This window comes from Lissotriton vulgaris, chromosome 7 (genome assembly GCF_964263255.1).
Source record: "Lissotriton vulgaris chromosome 7, aLisVul1.2, whole genome shotgun sequence".
NCBI classification, from domain to species: domain Eukaryota; kingdom Metazoa; phylum Chordata; class Amphibia; order Caudata; family Salamandridae; genus Lissotriton; species Lissotriton vulgaris.
In genome coordinates, this window is record NC_141695.1 from 1,704,619,277 (window position 1) to 1,704,642,088 (window position 22,812).

At 45.5% G+C, this 22,812-nt stretch overlaps 1 protein-coding gene across 2 annotated transcripts in view; it reads left to right on the forward strand.

Annotated features, from left to right (window-relative positions):
• The window catches only part of LAMA5 (laminin subunit alpha 5), a 398,257-nt gene that overhangs the window by 284,909 nt on the left and 90,536 nt on the right, over nucleotides 1-22,812 (forward strand). For both annotated transcript variants that reach the window (XM_086932859.1, XM_086932860.1), the window contains exons 47-55: nucleotides 1,966-2,146; nucleotides 3,284-3,427; nucleotides 6,663-6,814; nucleotides 6,916-7,026; nucleotides 11,611-11,722; nucleotides 13,065-13,238; nucleotides 15,850-16,046; nucleotides 16,232-16,348; nucleotides 20,893-21,047. In XM_086932859.1, coding sequence (XP_086788985.1) covers nucleotides 1,966-2,146; nucleotides 3,284-3,427; nucleotides 6,663-6,814; nucleotides 6,916-7,026; nucleotides 11,611-11,722; nucleotides 13,065-13,238; nucleotides 15,850-16,046; nucleotides 16,232-16,348; nucleotides 20,893-21,047 — 1,343 coding nt within the window. The remainder of the gene's footprint in view (nucleotides 1-1,965; nucleotides 2,147-3,283; nucleotides 3,428-6,662; nucleotides 6,815-6,915; nucleotides 7,027-11,610; nucleotides 11,723-13,064; nucleotides 13,239-15,849; nucleotides 16,047-16,231; nucleotides 16,349-20,892; nucleotides 21,048-22,812) is intronic.

Consider the following 22,812-nt stretch of genomic DNA (forward strand, 5'->3'; position numbering starts at 1 on the left):
GCTCACTCACAAATGTGGTGGTTGTCCCGTATTCCGTATTACAAGTGCTTTATAGCCTGTGACACTTCGTATACGGCTAACAGGATGCCCGCCATGGGTTGACAGAGTTTCCTGTCTACCAAACTTTCGATAAAACCATTAGTTATGCAGTTGAGGTGCACCTGTATATATTGGCCCCGGGACACCGGTAAACGGCAGACCCCCTCCTAGGATATTGCCTAGAAACTACTGACTGCACCAGTGCTTAAAGAGCAGATTTCACAGATTCAATAAAGCAACAAGCATTTGCAAAGCTAGTAGGCCTCGCCCATGACATCTCTGGACTTTGTCAGTGCATGTTTTCCCCCATATATGGCTGGCACACGCAGGGTATGACAGCTGTCTTGGGGTGACTGTTCCTAATTCCAAGACAACTGCTACATGAGAACAGGTGTGTGGCATCCATCTTGCATGTTTTTTCTTAAAACAATAAAATTCATTTCAAGACAGCTACTGTGTTCACTCTTATGCAGTGGCCATCAATGAATGATGTTTCTCAATGCAAGAAATAATCATTTTAAGGCAGCCACCATGCTCATGCATGTTGATATTTTGGACTAATTTTGTATATGCTTTATAATTAATTCAATTTACTGCTTGGGTGGCCATAAGAGAAGAGTAAATTAAAAATAATAGTATACACTGAATACCACGCAAATGGGAGAAGCAAGAACCCTGATAGCAGAGTACACCTGCCAAGCATTTTTGGAAAAAAATTATTTTGTTTTAAAGAAGAATGTGGGAGGGCCTTAATGTAGACTTCAGTTAAAAGCGCAGAAGCAAATTGGAAAAAGCAAGTGGCTCATTAGCAGTATGTAGCTGCCAGACCCTTGCAAAAAGCGAGGGGGGCAGGGAAGAGAGCAGCTAGGAATGTTTTGCACTCCCCTGGGCTTCTAAAATAAAAATAAGGTATGTCCCCACACATCAGCAGTGGAAGGATGCAATTCGTCCAGTTAAACTGATAAAGAGCTCTTTCAAGATCGAAAGGAACACAAAATAGGGAGGAAAGCCATTGTGTAGAAGCAGAGTGAGAAAAGATAGCTATTCAGTCATAAGCAAGGGGCTGATTCAAACTCCAATCAATGTATTTTATTGTAGACAACATATCTTCAACAGCAGCTGTCTGCTGCAGTTAAGACAGTTATAGGCTTATGGGGTACTCCTGATACAAACATCTATGAACAAGAGTGTTCCAATTAAGATCAGAAAGCTGTGACTTCTCTTTGAGTCTGCTTTGCCACTTAACTGTGCAACGAAGAACGTTTCATTGCCTTCTGCTCATTCGACTGCTTCTACCTTTGCTGTGGAATTACCTCCTAATATCCTTCTTTCCTATTTGCATCATCTACTGCAACTTTATCTGTTTGGGGCATCCCACCTAAACACGCTAGCTCAGCGCACAACTTGCTTGTTACATTTCTTCATCTTGAGAAAACGTTATAACCGTCAGTACTGAAGTTGCTTCACTGATTGCCTGTTGACCTGAGACTCCATTTCAAAACTCTGCTTTGTCCTCCATGCTCTGCACACTATCACTCCTCAGCACCTTTCCAAATTGGTACTCCCTTTCCCAACAGCCAACCCTCTATGGGCAGTATTCCAATGGCCGTTCTCGGTGCTCCGAGATCGGCAAGTGGTTTGGGGGAAAGTCCTTGACCGCTCAAGGGCGGACACCTTTTCGATCTCCCTGCCATTGTCTCTTCATCTCGCAAGACTGCAGACAACGCAACAAACTCTTCAAAACCCACTAATTTCGTTAACCATATGAACTTGTGCCACCCAGTATAAGCCCTCCTGTTTGTGTCCATTCATTCCTTCCGGCACACCAAGTCTTGCCAGTGCTCCAACGATGTGTCTTGTTGCACCTGTACTATACAAAAATAAATGTAATGAATCAAACTTTAACTTGCTATTATTTGCCCCTAGGATGGATACTTTGGCTTTGATGGGTGCACCGGCTGCCAGAGGTGTGACTGTGATGTGGCATCAATGGGCCCAACCTGCAACTCTCTGACAGGCCAGTGCAGCTGCAAGCCGGGTGTAGGAGGCCCCCGCTGCCAGCAGTGTGCCCCTGGGTACTGGGGTTTTGATGCTAGTGGCTGCACAAGTGAGTAACATAGATGCCGTGAACATAACATTTGCAAATATTTGAAACTATATCACAGAAAGAGAAGTCATGTGATCTTGAGGTGTATCACAGTAAATGCCAGAGGTATTCAACAACACCCTTATATTCTTAGTCTTTCAGGCCTTTTGAGTGGTGAGAAGCAACCAAATAACCCCAAGTTGTATGTTTGTTTAGACTTGAATCCTTGCCTCAGAAGACATTCTGATTACACTTTAGCCCCATCACATGTCCCTCGCCTGTCCTGAAATACTTCCCCTTCCTGGGTGGCAGCTGAGTGTTTCTCTGGCATTTGATGTTAATCCATTCAGACATAAAATTGATTCTAGAGGACAGGATCCTTGGAGATGGCTTGTCTCTCTGGCTAGGTCAGCCCACCCCCTCATACGTGCAGTTAGAGGTGGGCTCACAAGAGCATCAGAGATACTCGTATGTCATGTAGTAAGTCTCCATATGGGACTGGTATCAACCTTAATTTCTGTGTCCGTGAATTTGAAGCCCCCCTAGTTCCAGCTGTTCATTTATTTTGGGTTCCTAAAAGGATATGGTGCTTAGTATGGTGTTTAGTTACTGGGTGGTCTTTGGAGGCCCTGACCGAAAGAAATGGTAGGATTAACAGACCGCATTATCGGAGGAAGACCACTGGGTCCATTTGTCTCTGGTTTTAACCCCACCTGTTGTAGCTCAGTGCATCCCCTTAGCCTCAGTTATTATCCTGGCTGTCCCCAAACTTGGACAGTGATTTATGATTTGTGGGATTTTAAAAATACTTTCTCTTTGCTATCTCCACCTTTACATATTTCACAGCTCCACCCTTACCACTCGCGTTTTGATTTGCTCTCATTGACAAAGAAAGGGCAATTCTGAACAGTTTGTGTTTCATGTTCCAATCACATATCTCCCAAAACATGGACAACCCCCTATTAAGCAAGTATAAAACGATTCTGGATAGAGGAACCCTCACAATTGCACTTGGATGTTAAACAGGATCTCTGGCAGATACACACAACAGACATAGGGGTGAAAGAACAATGTGAATGAAACATTACCCCCAGTGGCAATTTTGTGATGCTATTACCTTCCTTTGATAAACATATTTTGCTTTTTGTCTTCTCACAGAGTGTGTGTGTAAGGGTGGCTCCTGTGACCCTCGCACTGGAGAATGCAAGTGCACAGAAGGGCTGACTGGGAAGCAGTGTGACACATGCCTTCAACAGCACGCTATCCCTGTTTCCCAAGGGCCTGATCTCGTCAAGTGTGAACGTAAGTAATTCAGTGTCCTGGCCCTCTCTGCTCACGGATTGGTTGGGGGGAGGGGGATTAGATCGGGGCTAGCCTGCCTCATAGTCAGAATCGGGGACCCAGGGTTTATTTAGAGCTATGATTATCTACAATGGTATGTTGTCTTGAAATTAGTCATAATGCTAACAACAAAACCAAGAGATAACAAAATAAGGATGCTGAATGTTGCATTCCAGGTAAAAAACTGAGTTTTGTTCATAGCCATAGAGTTTGTGACAGTAGAGTCACTGTCTGCAATGATACTTTCTTTCTGAATATCTGTCACTGGCATTGGACTCTGCTAGCCACCTGTGATGCTTATTTCAAGTTTAGGAAGCTGGCTTTTTACATAGTATACCAAAAAGAGGTATACTGTGCAAGATTACAGGTATCCATTATAAGTGGACACTCCCAAGGTGCTCTTCTAGATGATAGGGTGATTGAGCAGCCTTAGGTTTATCAGAGAGGAGTCTGCAAATACACACAATAGTCAATAAATTATGTATACGACTCAATAAGGAGATCCACACCAATTCATAAAAATAGCACTTATCTTTATATACTATTTGGCGACAAGATCATGAAAATCAGTAAAGTGAGTTTCGAGATAGAAATGTTTATAGTTTTCAAAAAAGCTGCAAACCGGTACTTCACAGCGACTTACGGGACTAATCTCCAGGACTTGAGGTGAGCATGGGGCAAGGTCCAAGGCAGCACCAATAGGTCACCTGGGGCAGCAGAGCGGCGGCTGGGTGCAGAGATGCAATACAGTGGCGGGTGCCCCCGTGTAAGTCGATGGGCATCGGTTTGGTCACTAAGTCTCTAGGCAGGGACTAGAAGGCCAGTCGGGCTGAACCACCAAGTGGGCTCATATCTCAGGATGCTCGGGGACACAAGGACACCTTTGGTCCTCTACTTTATCGGGTGGGCTGGTGCAGAGGTGTTCTGAGGCGTCGGATCATAGGGGGCTTGGTCACCGGAGACAGTGGCGGTAGAGGGTGGCCTGCACAAAAGGCTGCAGGCAGTGGCGGGAAGTCGAAAGTTGGCAAACCCAAGGTAGGCTTCATCTCTGGAGGGTCGGGGACCATGCTGGTACTGTTGGCCCACTTCGACTTGGGCTAGGCGGCTCGGGAGCAGTGGTGCTTTCCGGTGTCAGGTTTTGGTGGTCCAGAGACCTCACAGGTCTATTGGGGTGCCTGCAGGATGCAGGGAAGAAGCTCCACAACTCCACAGGGGTTCCTGTTTTTTTGGGAGAAATGCTCGCAGTCCTCCCAGGCTTTTGGAGGTTCAGCAGCAGTCCACTTTGGTGCAATGGTCGAGGACAACAGGCAGGCCAGCAGGGTTGATGTCAAGTCAGTAGCTGCTCCTCTGTTCTTGCTTTTGCAGCTCTTCAGGGTCTATTGTCTTCTTTCAGGTCAGCAGGAACTGATTTGCTAGTGCCAGGGTCTCCCCTTAATACTAGATTTAGGGGTGTTAGGAGAGTGTAGGGTAGTAGTCAATGGGCTACTTACCGCTGGGGTCACTATGACCCTATATAATGACTGCCTGTGGGAAGTGGGCAGAACCCTGTCCCCAAGTTGAAAGACTATTACATTTTACATCCACATCAGATAGGCCACCTTAGGGGTGGAACTAGCCGGAGGGTGGAGACTCCTCTCTGACTACTAATTTTCCCACCTGTCCAGGTGCCAAATTGGCCCTGGTCGGGATGGGTGGGGGCGGGGGGGGTGGAGAGGTTGGAATCCCTCACTTCTAAGGGAAGCCAGATTTACATACCAAAGATGATGAGCTCTTTGAAGCTCCCTGCATTGGAATGCTAATTTACACATCATCCTGTTGGTGGGTTGTAAAACATCCTCTCCTGAGCAGGCTTTGTTCCTGACATCCCAAGAGCATAGGCTGTCACCCCTGGGGGCCCAAACCTGGTCTGGTGGCATGCTGATCTACACCGGTCAGCCATCACACTAGTACTTAGTAGGTTATCAGGGGTGCACGTATTAATAAATCCATCAATGGAATCAGTGTGGGTTTATTAATACAAGATGTTCTACACCAAATACCTTTATTTTCAGTGAAGCCCTCGTGTAGATGTAAAACTCGTGTTTGACCAGTACCCAGCCCATATACTTAAAATGGCTTCTCTGGTCACTTGTACTGGCAATAATTGGACTGGCCAGCAGAGGGCCAGATCAGCTCATCCAGTTATGTCCACAGATGTAGCATAATGCACCCTGCCTTAGGACTGTAAGGCCTGCTGTAGAGGTGACTTACCTGTCCTGCAAGCAGTGTCTGTAGCCATGGCACACAGGGCTGTGTTCCATTTTGTGCTTTCACTTTCGTCTACACCAAGGCAAGCAGCCTGCAGTGGCATGAGTTTGGTCAGGGGTTCCTTAGGGTGGCACAATATATGCTGCAGCCCTTGGGGCCCCTCTTTAGGCTCCTTGCCATAGATAGGTACCAGGAGTACCATTTACTATGGACTAGCAGGGAGTGCTAAAGGTGTTGCCAATTGGGGGAAACAATTGTACAGTTTAGGGAACAGATCTGGCACTGGGGACCTGGTCAGCAGGAGCCCAGTGCTCTTCTGCAAACATTGCATCAAATACCAGAGAATACGTGGGGGTGACCATGTCAAAAAGGGGCACTTTCCTACATTAAGTAAATAAAATAGTAACAGAATTGTACTCCAGTGTGATGTAATGACCTAAGGGTAGGTCTTTATACAAAGTATGCTTTTTTTTTAACTTTTCTTTGTCTGTTGCCTGTGTATGTCTGTCTATTCTCCTCTCAAGTTTTGTAACTAGAAAGTGACGTGATCAGTTTTAAGTGGGTGGTGTGGCATCTAGCGTGACCATGCCTGGGCGGAGTAGGTGTTGTGTAGTAGAGGTAAATATGATTCACCAGCAATCACAGTGCATTCGTTGCTTGGGGCTTCAGGGTTAGTGATTATTGTGTTCCTGCCAGAGTAGACATTACTTTCTGGAGAGAAGAATGGTGATTGTCGGGCACCTGGAAATCCTGGACGTTGATGCATAAATCTGTAATGGCTGTGTGGGAACAATGACTGATCTACACACTCCTTTAAGTGGCTGTAGTTATCTCTGAAGAGAGCTTGGATTTCCCTTGTTAAGTGTAGCCCTTCTGAGTTCGGAGTTTCTTGTATTGTCTGCTGTTGTTCCCCAGATGCTAAATACGTGACTTTTCTCCCCCTTTACAGCTTGTGACAGCTGTGTTCTGGTTCTGCTGCAAGACCTGCACAGAATGGAGGACATGTACCCTCTGATCCGGGACCAACTCGGTAACTTAAGTGCTAGCTCCATTGCCTGGAACCGCCTGGGAGGCTTGAACAGCTCCATTGAAAATGCGACAGTACGTGATGGGGGAAGGGAGCTTCCAGTGCTTGTCTTTTTTCAATTATAAACACACTCCTCCACCTTGTATCCTTCTTACTACTTTGATGTTTTTTCCAGAACCTTTTCTTTCAGTACCAGAACCTAATCAACACCGCCAGAGAAGAGGCCGACAGGCTCAAGAATCAAACTGGGATCCTTGCTCTGGACATCGGTGCTCTGGATGAGAGGGTGAGCTGCTATTGTTAATGCTGCTGTAATGTTCGTGTGTCAAGGCTCTCGGACTAGCTTTTTGGGCCATTTCCACATTGTATCTGCAGTAGGCTGCATTGGGGTTGGGTTATAAAACCTCAGTGTTTTTTTAAATCATCATCTTCTGCCTCAAAGAAAAATTTATATCTGGTATGTACTCGAACACTGGTGAAATGTAATCACTTCTCTTGGACGCAAACGCCCCCTTAAAGAATAAAAGAAACAGGTAATCCTTTTGGGGATGTTCCACTCTCCAGAAATGCCTTCAACTGATCAAGGAATCTGGAATCCCAAGATACATTTTCGATGACTCGCTCTGATTTGTCAGTCAGATTAACGCTATATAATAAAAACCTGAAATAATTGGCACCGGCCGAAAATGAAAACATTAATGTTATCCCTTCAAAGTGCAAGTTGTCGAACAAAGCTGGCATTTTCGACAAAAAGAGGTGACAAAACTGGCTAAAAAATACAGCAACTGGAAGAGGAGGACCACAGACGTCGAGTGAAATACCCAAACCGCAAAAATTGAAGTAATACCCAAAAAGGTAAACCTTAATGCTCCAGGGTCCTGGTAGCAGGAGCCGGAAAAAAGAACTGAAAGTAAAAGGCCTTTGGCTGTGCATCCTGGGATACCGAGGGTCTCTGGAGAGTTCCTTAAAGGCACGGTATCCCTTTTCCAGACACATAATGGCAGCCTATGGGGCTTGTCTGTCCAACCCTTCCTCTCTATCATTACAAAGGATTTTTGTGAAGGGAAGTTTCTCTGAGTGTGAAACTTAACAAAGTGTGTTAAATTTAATATTATTTGGCTATCCTTTTCACTTCAAGATGAAGTGCTGGCCATTGTATTTATTTATTTATTTATTTTCAAAGTTTTATATAGCGCGAACAAGATCTTCGCAGATATCAGAGCGCTTTACATAGAAGGGTACATGAGGGAACAAAGTCAACTAGGTAAATCAATAGATCACACAGTACAAATAATGTATTGTATTTGAGCTTATATAGCGCACAGCTACCCACAAAGGGTTTCCCGGCGCTTGCTTAGGGAACCCGTCCTGGTATTCCCCTGTGAGATAACCCCGGCAGGGTATCCACAAGGTGAAAGCCAGGCATCCCGCCGCGAGGGGCCGTTGTGGAGATTAAGCAAGCTATTGCCCAGAGTCGCAGAGTGTGAACCCGTGAGTCGAGAAGGCACCGGAGCGAGAATTATCGAGTCCTTAGAATTTTTGAGCCCAAGACCCGCCGAGGCGGGGAATTGAACCCTGGTCCAGGGCCGATCTCAGCTTCCGGGTCTGCCGCCTCTAACCCCTGAGCCACAAATAGGTGACTGCAAAGCCAACCATGTGAGTAATAAGACAACTCATACAAATAAGTAAAGGGGTCAAGCATGTAATACAGATCAGTGCAGGGTGTTAATAGGGTTCGAGATAGTAGTTCAAGTGTATTTAGCCATGAGGATAGCTTTTACTTCTTTTTTAAAGAGTGTAGTGGAGGAGATAAGCCTGGTTTCGGGAGGGAGTGAGTTCCAAATCATAGGCGCCATTCCTGAGAAGGAGCGCTTGTATGTTTTTTCCTTCCGGAATCTTCGAGGTTTCAGCAGAAGATTGTTTGTGCCTCTCGTGTTTCTGATTCCCCCAGAGATTGTCAATTTCTGAGCAAGGTAGCCGGGTGAGTTTAGGTGTACCGCCTTGTGTGTCATGCAGGCGATTTTCAGATGTATTCTGGCTTCAAAAGGCAGCCAATTCAGGGACTTCAAGTCAGGGGTAATGTGGGAGTGCTTTTTTGACCCAGTGATGAGTCTCGCTGCAGCATTTAGAGACGCTTTTAGTGGTGCGGTTGTAGTTAGTGGGAGTCCGCAGAGGGCGGTGCTGCCGTATTCAATTTGTGGGATGACTAGTGCTTGTACTGCAGTTTGGAAGTCTTTGGCTGGGAGGTAGGGTTTAAGTTTCCTCAGAGTATTGATCTGGAAGTTCGCTCCCTTTGTTGCCTTGCTGATATGTTGCTGCATGTTGAGATTGGTGTCGAGTGTTATGCCTAAAGATTTTGCTGAGTCCACGATGGTGGGTTGGACATTGAGTGCAGTTAGGAGTTTAAGCCAATGTTGAGTGGTGGATATCTTCGCTGGAGGTGAGATCAGAAGGAACTCTGTTTTCAGGGCATTGAGTTTGAGGTGATTGTCGGCAAGCCAGGATTGGGTGCATCTGATCGTTGAGTTCAGGAGCAGGATGTCATTGGGTGATTGTAATTTGAGGTAAAGTTGGGTGTCATCGGCGTACATGTGGAAGTGTACATTGGATGCTTGTAGCAAGGTGGTGAGAGGTTCCATGACTAGGTTGAACAAAGTTGGGGATAGAGAGGATCCTTGGGGGACGCCTAGCGTTACAGGTATTGGCGAGGACATCAGGTTGTTGCTCTTGAATTTCTGCGACCTGTTGTGAAGAAAGGAAGTGAACCATTTGAGGACAGTTCCAGATAAGCCCATTCTTGTGTTTAGTAGTTCTAGTAGATTCTCATGTTTAACGGTGTCGAATGCTGAGGAGAGATCAAGAAGGATGAGGAGGCAGGTGTCGTTTTGGTCTAGCATTTGAAGTGCGTCGTCAATTATGTGAGTCATAGCAGTTTCTGTGCTGTGTCCTGCTCGGAAGCCTGACTGGTGAGGGTTGATGAGATCGAATTGCTCAATGTGTTTAGTCAATTGTAGTTGTGCGCATTTTTCCAGCAGTTTGGCGAGAGTGGGGATATTGGTGATGGGACGGTAATTGTTGAGATCAGAGGGGTCGGCTGTTGGTTTCTTTAGTAGAGGTGTGACCTGACCAACTTTGAGGGAGTCAGGTATGCTTCCTTGTTGGAGAGAGCTGTTGGTGATTTTAGTCCAGAGAGGGAGAAGCAAAGGGGTAAAGTCTTTTACTGCGAAGGCAGGGAGGGGGTCCGTGAGGTGATTGGATGGTTTCAGGGTGCTGAGTAATTTGCCAATTTCTTCTTCCGAGTATGTGCCAAAGGTTGACCATGTAGCATTGTTTTTTGGTTCAGCGGGTGCTAGGCATTTGGGTTTGGAGTAGAGGCTTGCGTCAATCAGGAGATCGCTTTTTATTTTGTCAGTTTTTTGGATAAAGAAAGCAGCGAAGTCTTCACAGGAGGGTGCCTCACGCCCAGTGTTGAGTGGTTGGTGTTGCTCCTTGGATTGCGATTTGATTAGCTCAAACAGTTTTCTCGGGCGGTTTTTTGCTTGGTCAAGTTGGAGGCTGAAGAAGTCCGATTTTGAGCGTTTTATTTTCCTGAAGTAGGCGTTTCTCTTTTTCTTCAAGTCTTTTAGGTGCATTGCGGAGGGGGCTGATCTCCAGGTCCGTTCTGCCATTCGCATGTCTCTTCTATCTTCGTTGAGACTCCCGTCGTACCATGGTTTGGAGATTTTAGTAGAGACTCTTTTTAGCTGCATAGGTGCAGCCTCATTAATTATAGAGGTCATAGTGTTGAGATAGTGGTCAGTCAGAGTTTGGACGTCCGAGGCGCCTGCAGGTGGGAGTAGGATATTGCAACTGTTAGGGGGCAGAGAGCCTGGGTTGAGCTTTTTCGAGTCTCTTTTCCAGACTTTGGGCTTGGAGAGTTGCGCCGGGTTGACTTTGACTTTTTCGTTGATAAAGAATGTGATAATATGATGATCTGACCAGTCACAGGGTTGGATGGATTCGAGTTGGATAGAGTCCTCTTTGGAGATGATCAGGTCGATGGTAGAGCCTTTCTCGTGGGTCGGGCTGTAGCCTTGTAGTTTTAGGCTGCATTATTTGTCTTCGAATTTCTCTTAAGTGTCTACGCAGGACTGCAGAAGAAGACAACTTAAGAGACTATTTTGATTGCTCCGGGGTCCACACACATGGGTGGGACTATTCACAAGATTAGGACTATAACGGAGATACCCCTACTACAGAACTGGAGTTACAGGCAAGAAACTACTCCTTCCATATGCTCGATCACCTACATTTAGTCTGTCATAAGATTAAAAAGAGTTCAGAACTCTTCGCTTTTGTTTGGCAAGGCCAATGTAATTCGCCCGCCACACCCACTTTGAAGGACTTATTGGCTCCCACTGAAAGTTTCATTCAAATTCAAGGTAAGCTACATCATGTGCCAATGCATACATGGCAAATCCTTGAAACACGTTTTCGAAAATATAAAAAACAGCAACGACACCCTGTATGCTTTCTCTGGGCTCTCCTTGTCTGCCGTTCCTAAAATCCCGTTCTCCTCAGGCACTTACACATAATGGATGGCTGATTTACTTGTTGATTGCTCTGCAAAAGTTCTTAAGAACCTAATCCTTAAGGGAAAAACAAAACACCATCCTCCCAAACTTTTACTATAGAATTGGTTAACCCTAGGCTGGAAATATTGTAAGCAGCAAAGTGCTTAATGGTGATTAGATTGGAAGCGTATTGTGTATATATATCCCCAGGTCTTTAATGTAATCATTAGGCAAGTGTTTAATGTAGACCAGGCTTCAGATTTGCTGCATATGTTTCATGGAAAAGCCTTTCTTCAAAAAGGTTTATTTATTTCTAGGCATCGTTGGCCAACCTAACAGCCAACAAAATCAAGCATGGTACAGAAACCACCCATGAGAATGCGGAAAAGCTGCTAAAGAAAATCCAGGACCTTCACCAGCACATCCTTGGTAAGTGTGCAAGCAGTCAAGTTACCTGTACCCATAAGAACCAGTGGCTGCAGGGTAATCCGGAATTGCAAATAGGACGATACGAGCTGATAAAAGCGTCGGTGAAGTGATTGAGTGTGAATCAAAGCTGGACATTGATTCTATCACACTAGTGATAAAGAAAGAAACAATTGATCCCACGTTCAAAAATTGAGTTTTAAATTAATTTGAAAAAATAGAGCAAGATGATTTAGGATTCCCTCTTAGTTGTATGATGTTTCACCAGTATCTATGATTTTCCTTGTTGTATGTGGTGCCCTCCTCTGGAAACATTTTGCTCCTGTTTATCCTCCTTGTTGTATTATTTGCGCCACTTTCCACTGATTCTAATCTATTCACATTTGTGATAAGGAAACATAAGCATAAGGGACAAGCCCATATATTTATTCAAATTTTCCTAGGTGTGGCTAAATCTAGTCCGCTTCATAGCATAATTTTTTTCGGTATTGGTGTACATTGATGCCTGATTTATCTGTATTCTATAGGTAAGGTAAATACAGCTGTGACAATGGGAGTGGTTAAGAACAGCACCTGTGGCCATGCCTTGAGTAGGATTAAGATTAATGGTCGAGGGGAGCTGTTGAAGCTCTTTCAAGACAAACAACACTTTCATCATATGTACACTGTAAACAAATTCATCATTTGTGGACAAGCCCTCCACCGAGGCATCTAGAGTTATTAGATTACCATTCTATATTCATTTCACCTTCACCTCTCTTAGTGGCTCTGAACAGCAAGGATTTAGGACTCTCTAACTATGCAGACAATAGCAAATTGGGGGGGGGGGGGTGCCGGTGTTAAGGATCGTGGTACGCAAACTGTAAATGTCTTACCCGCAAATTTGACAAGCTTTGCACCTTGTTAAAGTTATTTTGACAACTTCACATTCATGCTTTGCAAAGATACTGTGCACAAAAAGGGAGTTATATGCAGTTTTTATTCTTGCTGTCATACTTAATGTATCATACTCTGTGTACAAGATTTTGTCTGCTTCTTTCAACTTCTCAGACTTCTTGAAACTCACAAAGATTTCAAAGTTTAAAGAAAATATTCACAAAGTTGGTGGGCAAGAAACTTTGTAACTTCACAAACCCATACTTTTTCATATTATCTTTAACTATATTCCGTCCGTCCCTGAGCACTCCGGCTTCATACCTATTTACAGTTTTGAGTAAGCACCTAGCTGTAATTGGTGGGAAAGGTAATCAAATTAAATTTGCCCATCATTTCTAAACTTGCATAACCCCATTTAGAGGATCCCTTGTCCTCTTTGCCATAACAAGTGGTATCTCTGAACTTGTAGACCTCGCAGACCAGATGAGTCGAGTCGGAGAAATGGATGGCACCAACATCACCTCAACAGATGAGTTCCGTCAGAAGATGGCAGAGATAGAGAGGATGATGAAGGAGATGAAAGAGCTGAACTTCAATATCCGGAGAGAGGAAGCCGAAACCGAGCTGAAGGCAGCCAAGAAGTGTGAGTTCAATTGCACAGGGTGCTTCCATGTAGAGGGTGTTTCCATGCAGCAGATTTGGGTATAATGTTTTTCTGGGCTTATCCCCGTTTGCATGTGATATTCTTGTAACAGGTGGTTTTGCTCTCACAGGCTTCATTGCAGGTTGTACGGCAGCTTCCCCAATTGCCCTCTTCATTGGAGGGTACCCAACTCATTGAGGGATAGGCAAATTGAATTCAACATGGATTTAAATGTATGGGGTAGGTGCTGCCAAAGAGACATTTTGCAGGGTTTTCCTATGAGAAATAACTCTAAGAGCCAGGTGTGGCACAAGACAGTGCAGGCACATGGTGGCACAATGAATAGATAAAACAAAACAAAATAACTACAGTCCTGGCTTGCACAATGTTAGTAGTACACCCTATAATGGTGACAGCCACTGTGGTTTCTCGAGCTGCACCAGGATGACTTGGAGGCCTAGTTTCACCAGCCTTTGTGCCTTAAGACATGAGTGGCTAGGGAGGGAACCACTCCATGTCACTATGGACACTGTTTCCAGACCTGGGCTTTAGTGGAAATACCAAAAAGATTTTAGGTGTTCTCATCTTCAGTGACTTCATCGAAATTATTATTATTATTTTTACATGTTTGTTATTATCAGTTTATAAAATTGGTGTAAACCTGCAAATCAGAATCCATTTATATCATTTACTTATTCTCAGAATATTTGATCAAAAGTTCAAAGAATCAGATAAATGACCGAATTAAAGAAATTATCAGTTAAATTCATCAGCATTGCGTTTTCACAAATCTGCCTGAGAGAATAATCTATTTCCGATACTCATTATTTAATGACCATCCACTAGAAAAGGGATATTAACATAACCTAGTCCTCACTTTAACCCTGATTGTCCACTTAAAACTTTTACCCAAGAAAGAGGTCTTTAAATCAAGGACATTTAGCTTTCTTTGGCTGAATTAATGACACTCACAAGAGTCACCACTCCTAGCAGCGTGGTTGCCAAACGTATTGGGATGGCTCGATTGGCTGTATACAGCCACATCAAAGTTAAAAACAACACTTGATCACAGGCCAGCTTGATCACCGGCCAGTTTCTCAACTCACATTGCTAGTGGATTATTTCTTGAAAGCCCTATTTGCCTTTGAAACTAGTTAATTCATTGAGTAGTCCAATTAGGGTAACTGTACATGAGTCCCGTAACTCCGAATGAAGGTTATTGTTAAGATTACATTAGAGGCTGAATAGAATAGCCAACATAATTCCATTTAAAACACAGTAAGGCATTTGCATGACTATGAACTGAGCTTAATCCTGATTTAATTTTTTTTTCAATTTTAGAGTTGTCATATTGGATTAATCCAATTTAATTACACTTGACACATTTGGTAGTTATTTATTAGTTTATAATCTGACTCACAACAGTAGTCTTAGTGACATGTATTGAGGCAGTCATTAATAAGAGGGCATGATTTCGCTCAAGCAACTCCTCTCTGGAGTCAGGAAGAAATTGTCCTTTGAACTATCCAGGTGTGTTGCCGCCTTCACTGGGTGCCCTCATGTTATTGCATTTTAACAGTTTTATAGCACTTCAAGCCACTGGTGTGCCCACCGAGCAGCCTGGGTCCTTTTGTGAATAAGTCCCTCGCTAGCATCATACGTGATCCTATTTGTGCCCCGTTGATGATCGAGAGGTCAGTGGGCACCAAGAACGAGGGTTGCTGGATACCAGCTCTCTCAGTTCATCGGCTCTTAGCTGAGCAGTCACATTTTAATGAGGAGTCCAGGTGAAGGCATAGGAAGCAAGACGCAAACCGGTCCATTGACCAGCATGGAGGGAGCAAACTGCGGCAAATGCCAATTTTCATTTGGCCTCCCTGTGCCTATCCCTGGAATGGTGCTGGCTTGAGGGGTTTGTAAAAAACTGCAAAGATAATGTGCCCTAGAAGCTGCAGTCATGCAAGTAGATACTAAATGTGCAAGGAGAGGTATATGTGAAGGAAGTTACAGGACTCTACATAAGCTAAGGATAAGCCTTTTCTGATATGGCACTATAGCTTTGGAAGTTTTTACCCTATACACTTTGAAGCTGTGATGATCATTTGCGCTTCAGGAAACTCCTGAAAACTGAACTCTTTTGTGGTTTAACTGTCTGTAGCCCTGGCATCGCACTACTTCAATGCGGAGATACCTTTCGATTGTGATTCCTGGGCTTTATAAGCTTTTAAATTAAAATTAAATTAAATCTCCATATATGGATCATCCTAGTCATCGAGTAATAGGCAATCCCTCACACTTTGACAGTGCTCTTTTTTCCAAGATTGGGAACTTTGACACAAATGTTGAGATGCAATACTACTCTGAATGTCCACTGAGCCCCCCACCCCCCGTCGTCCTTCCACCTACGTTCCTTCCTGGCATATGGCACGCCCTCTTTTAGTCGCTTTACAAATATCACCGCCAGAAAGCTATTTCTGGGTGGGAAGCTGCCTTATTGAATTCTGATTATGTGTCTGTTTTGCTATAAGCTTGTTTTAGGTCCTGTTTCTCCCTATTTCACAACCTTCTTGCACCGGAAACTCATCAGCCTCTTCTTGTCTTCCTTGGGCAGTGCTGGATCGGGTCAGGAATGAAATGTTCGATAAGTTGGATGCCAATGAGGAGCTGATGAATGACATCCAGGATCGCCTGTCTCAATACAGCTCTGAGCTGATGGACCTGCGGGATGCCCTAAATGAGGCTGTGAACCAGACCAGGCAGGCGGACGACCTAAATGGCCTCAATCAGAACAGCCTGGAGGAGAGTCAGGTGAGAGCACATATCCAACTCCTCACCAGTCACCAGCAACATACTCTCATTTTCAGGAAAACCTTCTCATCGAGCTTGAGCCTGTCTTAACATTAATGGCTAGAAGTATTATTTACTTCTTTGTTCTGTAGCATTGAAGTGATCATTCCATCTTAAAAGACCTGAACTTTTTCTCTTTTTTTCAGCAAAAGAGCAAAGACCTTGTGGACCAGTATGCACAAGTGCAGAATGCAGTGAGGATGGCAGAGGATGCTCTGATCCAGGTGTCGGACCTTCTGCAGATGATTGAACGGGTGAAAGAGGTGAGCAGCCAATCTGTGACGCATTCATCTGCACCTAGCAGGACAAACGTGTTCTCAACGTTCATTGATGCTCTGGACATTCATATAGAGCGATTTGCTCATTACCAGGTCCAGTAACACTGAATTAAGGATACTGTCTGCATTGTCTTTCAAAATTTATTGTGAATGTAGGAAACTGGCTCTTTATATGATAAACCAAAAAGAGGTCTATCGTGCAAAGAGTTCAGTCACACCCCAAAGGAATTACAGAGGCACAAATGACTCCCTAAATGCTCAATGTTGTGGTAGTGTGGGCGAACAGTTAGGGATATCATAGGATTCTGCTAAGCATTTATTACACACACAAAGGCAGTAAGTTGGACCCCACTCAATAAAGAAACCCAACTCCAACTTTTAAAAATAGCACATACTTTTATATAAATTTAGATACCAATATCATCGGAATCTGGTAAGTACTTTTCGAGTTATTAATTTTTAGTTTTCAAAAATGGACGCAGTGCATTTTCTGGATCAGTACTGGTCTTCTATGGAGGAAAAACATGTGTTGCATTCGGGCACTTGTCAGCGACTCACGGGACTGCTCTTCTGGAATTAAGGTGAGTATTGGGCAAGGTCCAAAGCCACATCAACAGGTCACCTCGGGTGTGTCACGGCGTTGGATGGCCCATTCACTTCAATTGGAGAACAGTCGGGTTACAAAAAGGCTGCAAGCTGAGACAAGGGTACCAGTCCAGTGGAACCCACAGTGGGACTCGAGACTTGAGATCCTCGGTCACACAGGGACACCCTTAGTCCACTTCTCCTCAGGATGTGGGGCTCGGTGCAGTGGTGTCTTTTGGCTTCGGTTCCGGTGCTGGAGTTTCTCGCGGTTGGAGGGGGCCTGCAGAAAGAGGCTGCAGGTGGTGACTAGAATTCCAGTCTGGGAAAACCCAAGCATTGGCTAGGCTCTTGTAGGCTGGGGACCCCGTTGGCACCATCACCTTTCTAGGACTCTGGCTCTGGAGCACAGATGCATAGGTGCTTTAAGGCGTCGGGTGGTGGTGGTCACAGGCTCAGGTCTTGGCCTTAGTTTTGCTGAAGAGGGGCGAACAGGACAGCAAGGCAGCTCACTTTGTCAGTCTCACTTTCCCTGAAGTTCCTCGATGTGTAGGTCGGTCTTCCTCGGCGTTGGTGTCCGAACTGGGTACGACTGCTGCACGGGGCCCGTACCCGGGTATTGGTCCTGGTGTCCTCCCACTCAGGGGAGAGACGGATCTGACTTTTAGGAGAGCAGGGTCCTCTTTCTGGGGAGCTGCTGCATCATACTGGCCAGGGGGTGTCAACTCGGTGAACAGCACCCTTCGACTTTGGTGCCTGCGACTGCAGGGGCCTAGCTCTTCTACTCCAAGGGAGTTTCTTCAGGCAATTGGCGAAGCAATAGCAACCCTCCTGGTTTTTAGGAGACTGCATAGTGGCAGGGCAAGTCTGCTACTTCCACGATTGTTGGAGGCAGCAGTCAGGGTGGCAGGGTTGGCGCCAAGTCAGTCGATGCTCCTCGGTTCTCATGACAGGACTCTTCTTTGTACACTACTTCTCTTGATCCATTGAAATTGTAATATCTGGTATCAAGGGGTCACCTAAATACATGAATACTCAATTTAGGGGCGTTAAGGGGAGTGAGTGGCAGTAGCCAATGGTGTACTTTCCCTCGGGGTCACTATGCCACCTGTATGACCACTTCCTGTGGGAAGTGGACATAACCCTGTCCCAGAATCCCTACATTTGCCAACACAGAGATGGCTAACTCTGAAAATGTGTGTCCACCTCAGATTAGGCCACCTTAGCAGTGGTACTAGCCTGGTGGTGTGCATGCCTACTTTACTAGCTAATTTTCCCACCTGTCTGGGTGCTAAAGGGCTCTGGACAAAGGGGGTCGGCTTCCTGTCTCGTGAGGGGAGCCAGACTCATTTCAAAGGAAGTAGCTTCTGCCTTCGAAATGTAATCAGCAGGTCATCCTGTGGGAGGGGGGTATATCACTCTTCCCCAGCAGGCTTTGCTTCTGACTTGGGAGCAAAGGGGTGTCACCCTTGGGTGTCAGATACTCGTCTGTGGTGTTAGGCTGGCAGATACCAGTCAACCAACACACCAGGAGCTGGTAGGTTATCTGGGGAGACCTCTGAGGTGCCATCTGTGGGCATGTATTAATAAATCCAACTCTGGCATCAATGTGGGTTCAGTAATACGAGATGTTTGATACCAAACATCCCTAGTGCAATTGAAGCCATCATGTAACTGGGGGAACTCGTTTTCACAAGTGTCCAACACATGATTTTAAAATGGCTTCTCTGATTACTTGCAATATCTAGTAATAGAACTAGACCTCACAGGGCATGCAATATTTCCCTACATAAATATAATGCACACTGCCTCAGGGCTCAAAGGCCTGCTGTAGGGGTGACTTGTATATATTAGATGCAGTGACTTGGGCGTGACACACAGGAGTGTTTTCACTCATGGTTTGCACCATGTCACGCAGCCTGCACTGGCAGACTGTGTGGAATTTGTATGCTGGTCTCTTAGGGTGGCATAAGATCTGCCACAGCCCTTAGGGACCCTCTTTAGTACCTCTGGGGTACCATTTACTAGGGATGGACAGGGGCGCTAAAGTCCTTTGCCAATTGTAGCACAATTAGACTTTGCTTTGTTTCAGGGAAGGAGCCCTGGCACCGAGGTCTAGTTAACTCATTGCACCACCAGAGTCGAAAATCAGCATCTAGCAGCTAACAAGGGGGCAACATACAGGGGGGAGAGGGTTTAACTGCAACAAGAGCCCAGTTCCCTACAGTAAAAAAAAGACAAGATGATGAGCTTTGGGTGTGAACTTTAGGTGAGGTCTCCCTTCACAGTATTTGATTGGCTATTTGCAGCAATTACTTGGTCTCTGCTCCCTACCATCTAGCAGCTACGTTCATGAAAAACACACTGTTTCCACAAGACGACCATGGTATCTTCTGGGTGGGAGAAGCAGTCTCTGGTAATTGGTAGGGATTTTAAATTAAGGATGCAACAGTGATGGTCATTTGAGACATGACAGACTGTGCTCCAGCCCTAATGGCTATTCAGATTCATTATCCAGCATGGGCCTACCAAGGTGGAGCAGAAAAGGATCCCTTGTTCAAATCGCTTCACTGAAATGTGTGGGGAATAAATAGTGCACAAGAAGTCAAAAATGGAAAGAACCGCATTAGCAAATTTACATGAACCATTGACATAATTAATTAAGACAACGTGATTGACATTTTAGACTAAGTGTGACATGTCACCAGGTGCTATCCTGAAAAGAGAGCGAGCATATTTCTTTGTTAAACTGATTTGTTTCCCTTCCTTTTTGTATTTCTTGAGTACTGCTTCTTATTGCCCGACCTCTGTTCACAGTGCATCGGCCTTGGGAGGAGCATCAACTTTTTTTTTGTTAACGTGTCTCCCAAAATCTTTCAGATCTCCCACTTGTGGATCTGTCCATTGAACTTTTTCTTGTTATAATTCCCCTCCCTATCCCAAACAACCCCTTCCTTGTCTTCTCACACATCTGCCTGATTCTAACTACTTCTCCCAAGTGCTGTTCTTTTTTCTAAAGATTTCATTCTGTTTGTGTGTTGAACATTACATTTTTAGGCTTAAAACTTAGTTATAGTTTTCTTTTTTCCTGTTTCATGTAGCAAGAAGTATCCAAAGATAAATGCAGATATTTGGAATGGCCTTCATCACAGGGATGTCCTGTCCTGGCTCTGATCCAAAATCCTTTGAGGGGTCTAGTGGACCATAATACCACTCAAGTGGCATTGATTTGAGGGTGTTTTGGTAGTCGATGGTGGGAGCTCATCCTCTCCTTGTGAGCGAGACGCAGGGATCAGGATTACCCTAGCACCATTCATTTGAAATCCTCTTCGGGTCTTCCCAGGATAACTAGAATGGTACAGTGGTTATCAGAAGGACTTCTGGGGTTTCAAGGGCTCCTGTTTGGAGGCTTTCCTGAAATAATAAATGAATGTACTGAACTGAATGACACCCACCAATATTCCACCTGAAAAAAGGCCTGGAAAATACTGGGATATGTAGATTTTCAAGCATAAAAAAACAAAATCCCCATGCAGTGTTCCATTTTGAAGGACTTAACTTGGAATAGGACATGATTATAGAACATGGTAAATTCTCAGATTTTGTTATGTTTTTGAGCATTATTTCATTTGAGGACAAGATACTGGTGTTCAAAGCGTTAATGCAACGAGGGATATTGAGGGATGTGGGATGGTTGAAGGCGGTGAGATCCTCTGGGTCTATAGAGAGCCATTGACGGACGTGGAGTTGGTCTTGGTGGCCATTCATTGGGTTCTACTGGTCATCAGAGAGTAATCGGAATCGCTGCTATGACCATACTTGGACATTTAAAGTAGACGCTGGATTTCAGTGCACCAATTGAAAGGGGAGGTGGGTAACTTTCGAAGTTAAGTAGAACCTCCTCTTCTAACATGACCTTTTCCCCTTCCTTACCTTCCTCCTTCCAGGAGTATGAGAAGTTGGCCGCTCGTCTGGATGGGGCACGGATTCCATTGATGGAGAAGGTAAAGCGTTTCTCACCCGCCAGCAGCAAGATCCCCATTGTGGAGGAGGCCGAGGAGCACGCGCTGCTGCTTGATGAACTGGCCAAGAATCTCTCTAGGTGAGAATTGAAAATTAAGGATTTGGTGAGATGGTGCATAAAACCTGCAGGACTGGACACACCGCATGCTATGGAGTGTTCAATACAGTTCACTTGGCATTGAGGCTAACAGATGTGTCAACAGTATGACAGACCAAGGCAAAGCTAGGCTGGCATCAATGGCACTGTGTGATTTAATGACCTGTTGTACATGTTGTAAGTGCTGAAAAGATATCCCCTGCCTCTTTACTACAGAACTGATGCCCTAAAAGTCTTTTTAATTTGACAGCTTAAAAGGGACGCTGATCACTAGCGTCTCCACCTGCTAACACGCTGCTCCTGAGGCGGAAAGCCGGGAGAGTGCTTTGTTTTTTAAAATTGTTATCTTGTGTTTTAAATTCACTTTCACTCACCCCAGTCCTCTGCATTTGACAAGCGGACCCTCCGCTTAGCAGAAACCGGCGTGTAAAACGCTTGCCAGCGCATCGACCGATCGATAGGCCACGCCCCCCTTGGAGGCCACGCCCACCGCCCACAGCTTAAAAGGGACGCTGATCACTAGCGTCTCCACCTGCTAACACGCTGCTCCTGAGGCGGAAAGCCGGGAGAGTGCTTTGTTTTTTAAAATTGTTATCTTGTGTTTTAAATTCACTTTCACTCACCCCAGTCCTCTGCATTTGACAAGCGGACCCTCCGCTTAGGAGAAACCGGCGTGTAAAACGCTTGCCAGCGCATCGACCGATCGATAGGCCACGCCCCCCTTGGAGGCCACGCCAACCGCCCACAGCTTAAAAGGGACGCTGATCACTAGCGTCTCCACCTGCTAACACGCTGCTCCTGAGGCGGAAAGCCGGGAGAGTGCTTTGTTTTTTTAAATTGTTATCTTGCGTTTTAAATTCACTTTCACTCACCCCAGTCCTCTGCATTTGACAAGCGGACCCTCCGCTTAGCAGAAACCGGCGTGTAAAACGCTTGCCAGCGCATCGACCGATCGATAGGCCACGCCCCCTTGGAGGCCACGCCCACCGCCCACAGCTCAAAAGGGACGCTGATCACTAGCGTCTCCACCTGCTAACACGCTGCTCCTGAGGCGGAAAGCCGGGAGAGTGCTTTGTTTTTTAAAATTGTTATCTTGTGTTTTAAATTCACTTTCACTCACCCCAGTCCTCTGCATTTGACAAGCGGACCCTCCGCTTAGCAGAAACCGGCGTGTAAAACGCTTGCCAGCGCATCGACCGATCGATAGGCCACGCCCCCCTTGGAGGCCACGCCCACCGCCCACAGCTTAAAAGGGACGCTGATCACTAGCGTCTCCACCTGCTAACACGCTGCTCCTGAGGCGGAAAGCCGGGAGAGTGCTTTGTTTTTTAAAATTGTTATCTTGCGTTTTAAATTCACTTTCACTCACCCCAGTCCTCTGCATTTGACAAGCGGACCCTCCGCTTAGCAGAAACCGGCGTGTAAAACGCTTGCCAGCGCATCGACCGATCGATAGGCCACGCCCCCCTTGGAGGCCACACCCACCGCCCACAGCTTAAAAGGGACGCTGATCACTAGCGTCTCCACCTGCTAACACGCTGCTCCTGAGGCGGAAAGCCGGGAGAGTGCTTTGTTTTTTAAAATTGTTATCTTGTGTTTTAAATTCACTTTCACTCACCCCAGTCCTCTGCATTTGACAAGCGGACCCTCCGCTTAGCAGAAACCGGCGTGTAAAACGCTTGCCAGCGCATCGACCGATCGATAGGCCACGCCCCCTTGGAGGCCACGCCCACCGCCCATTTACTTA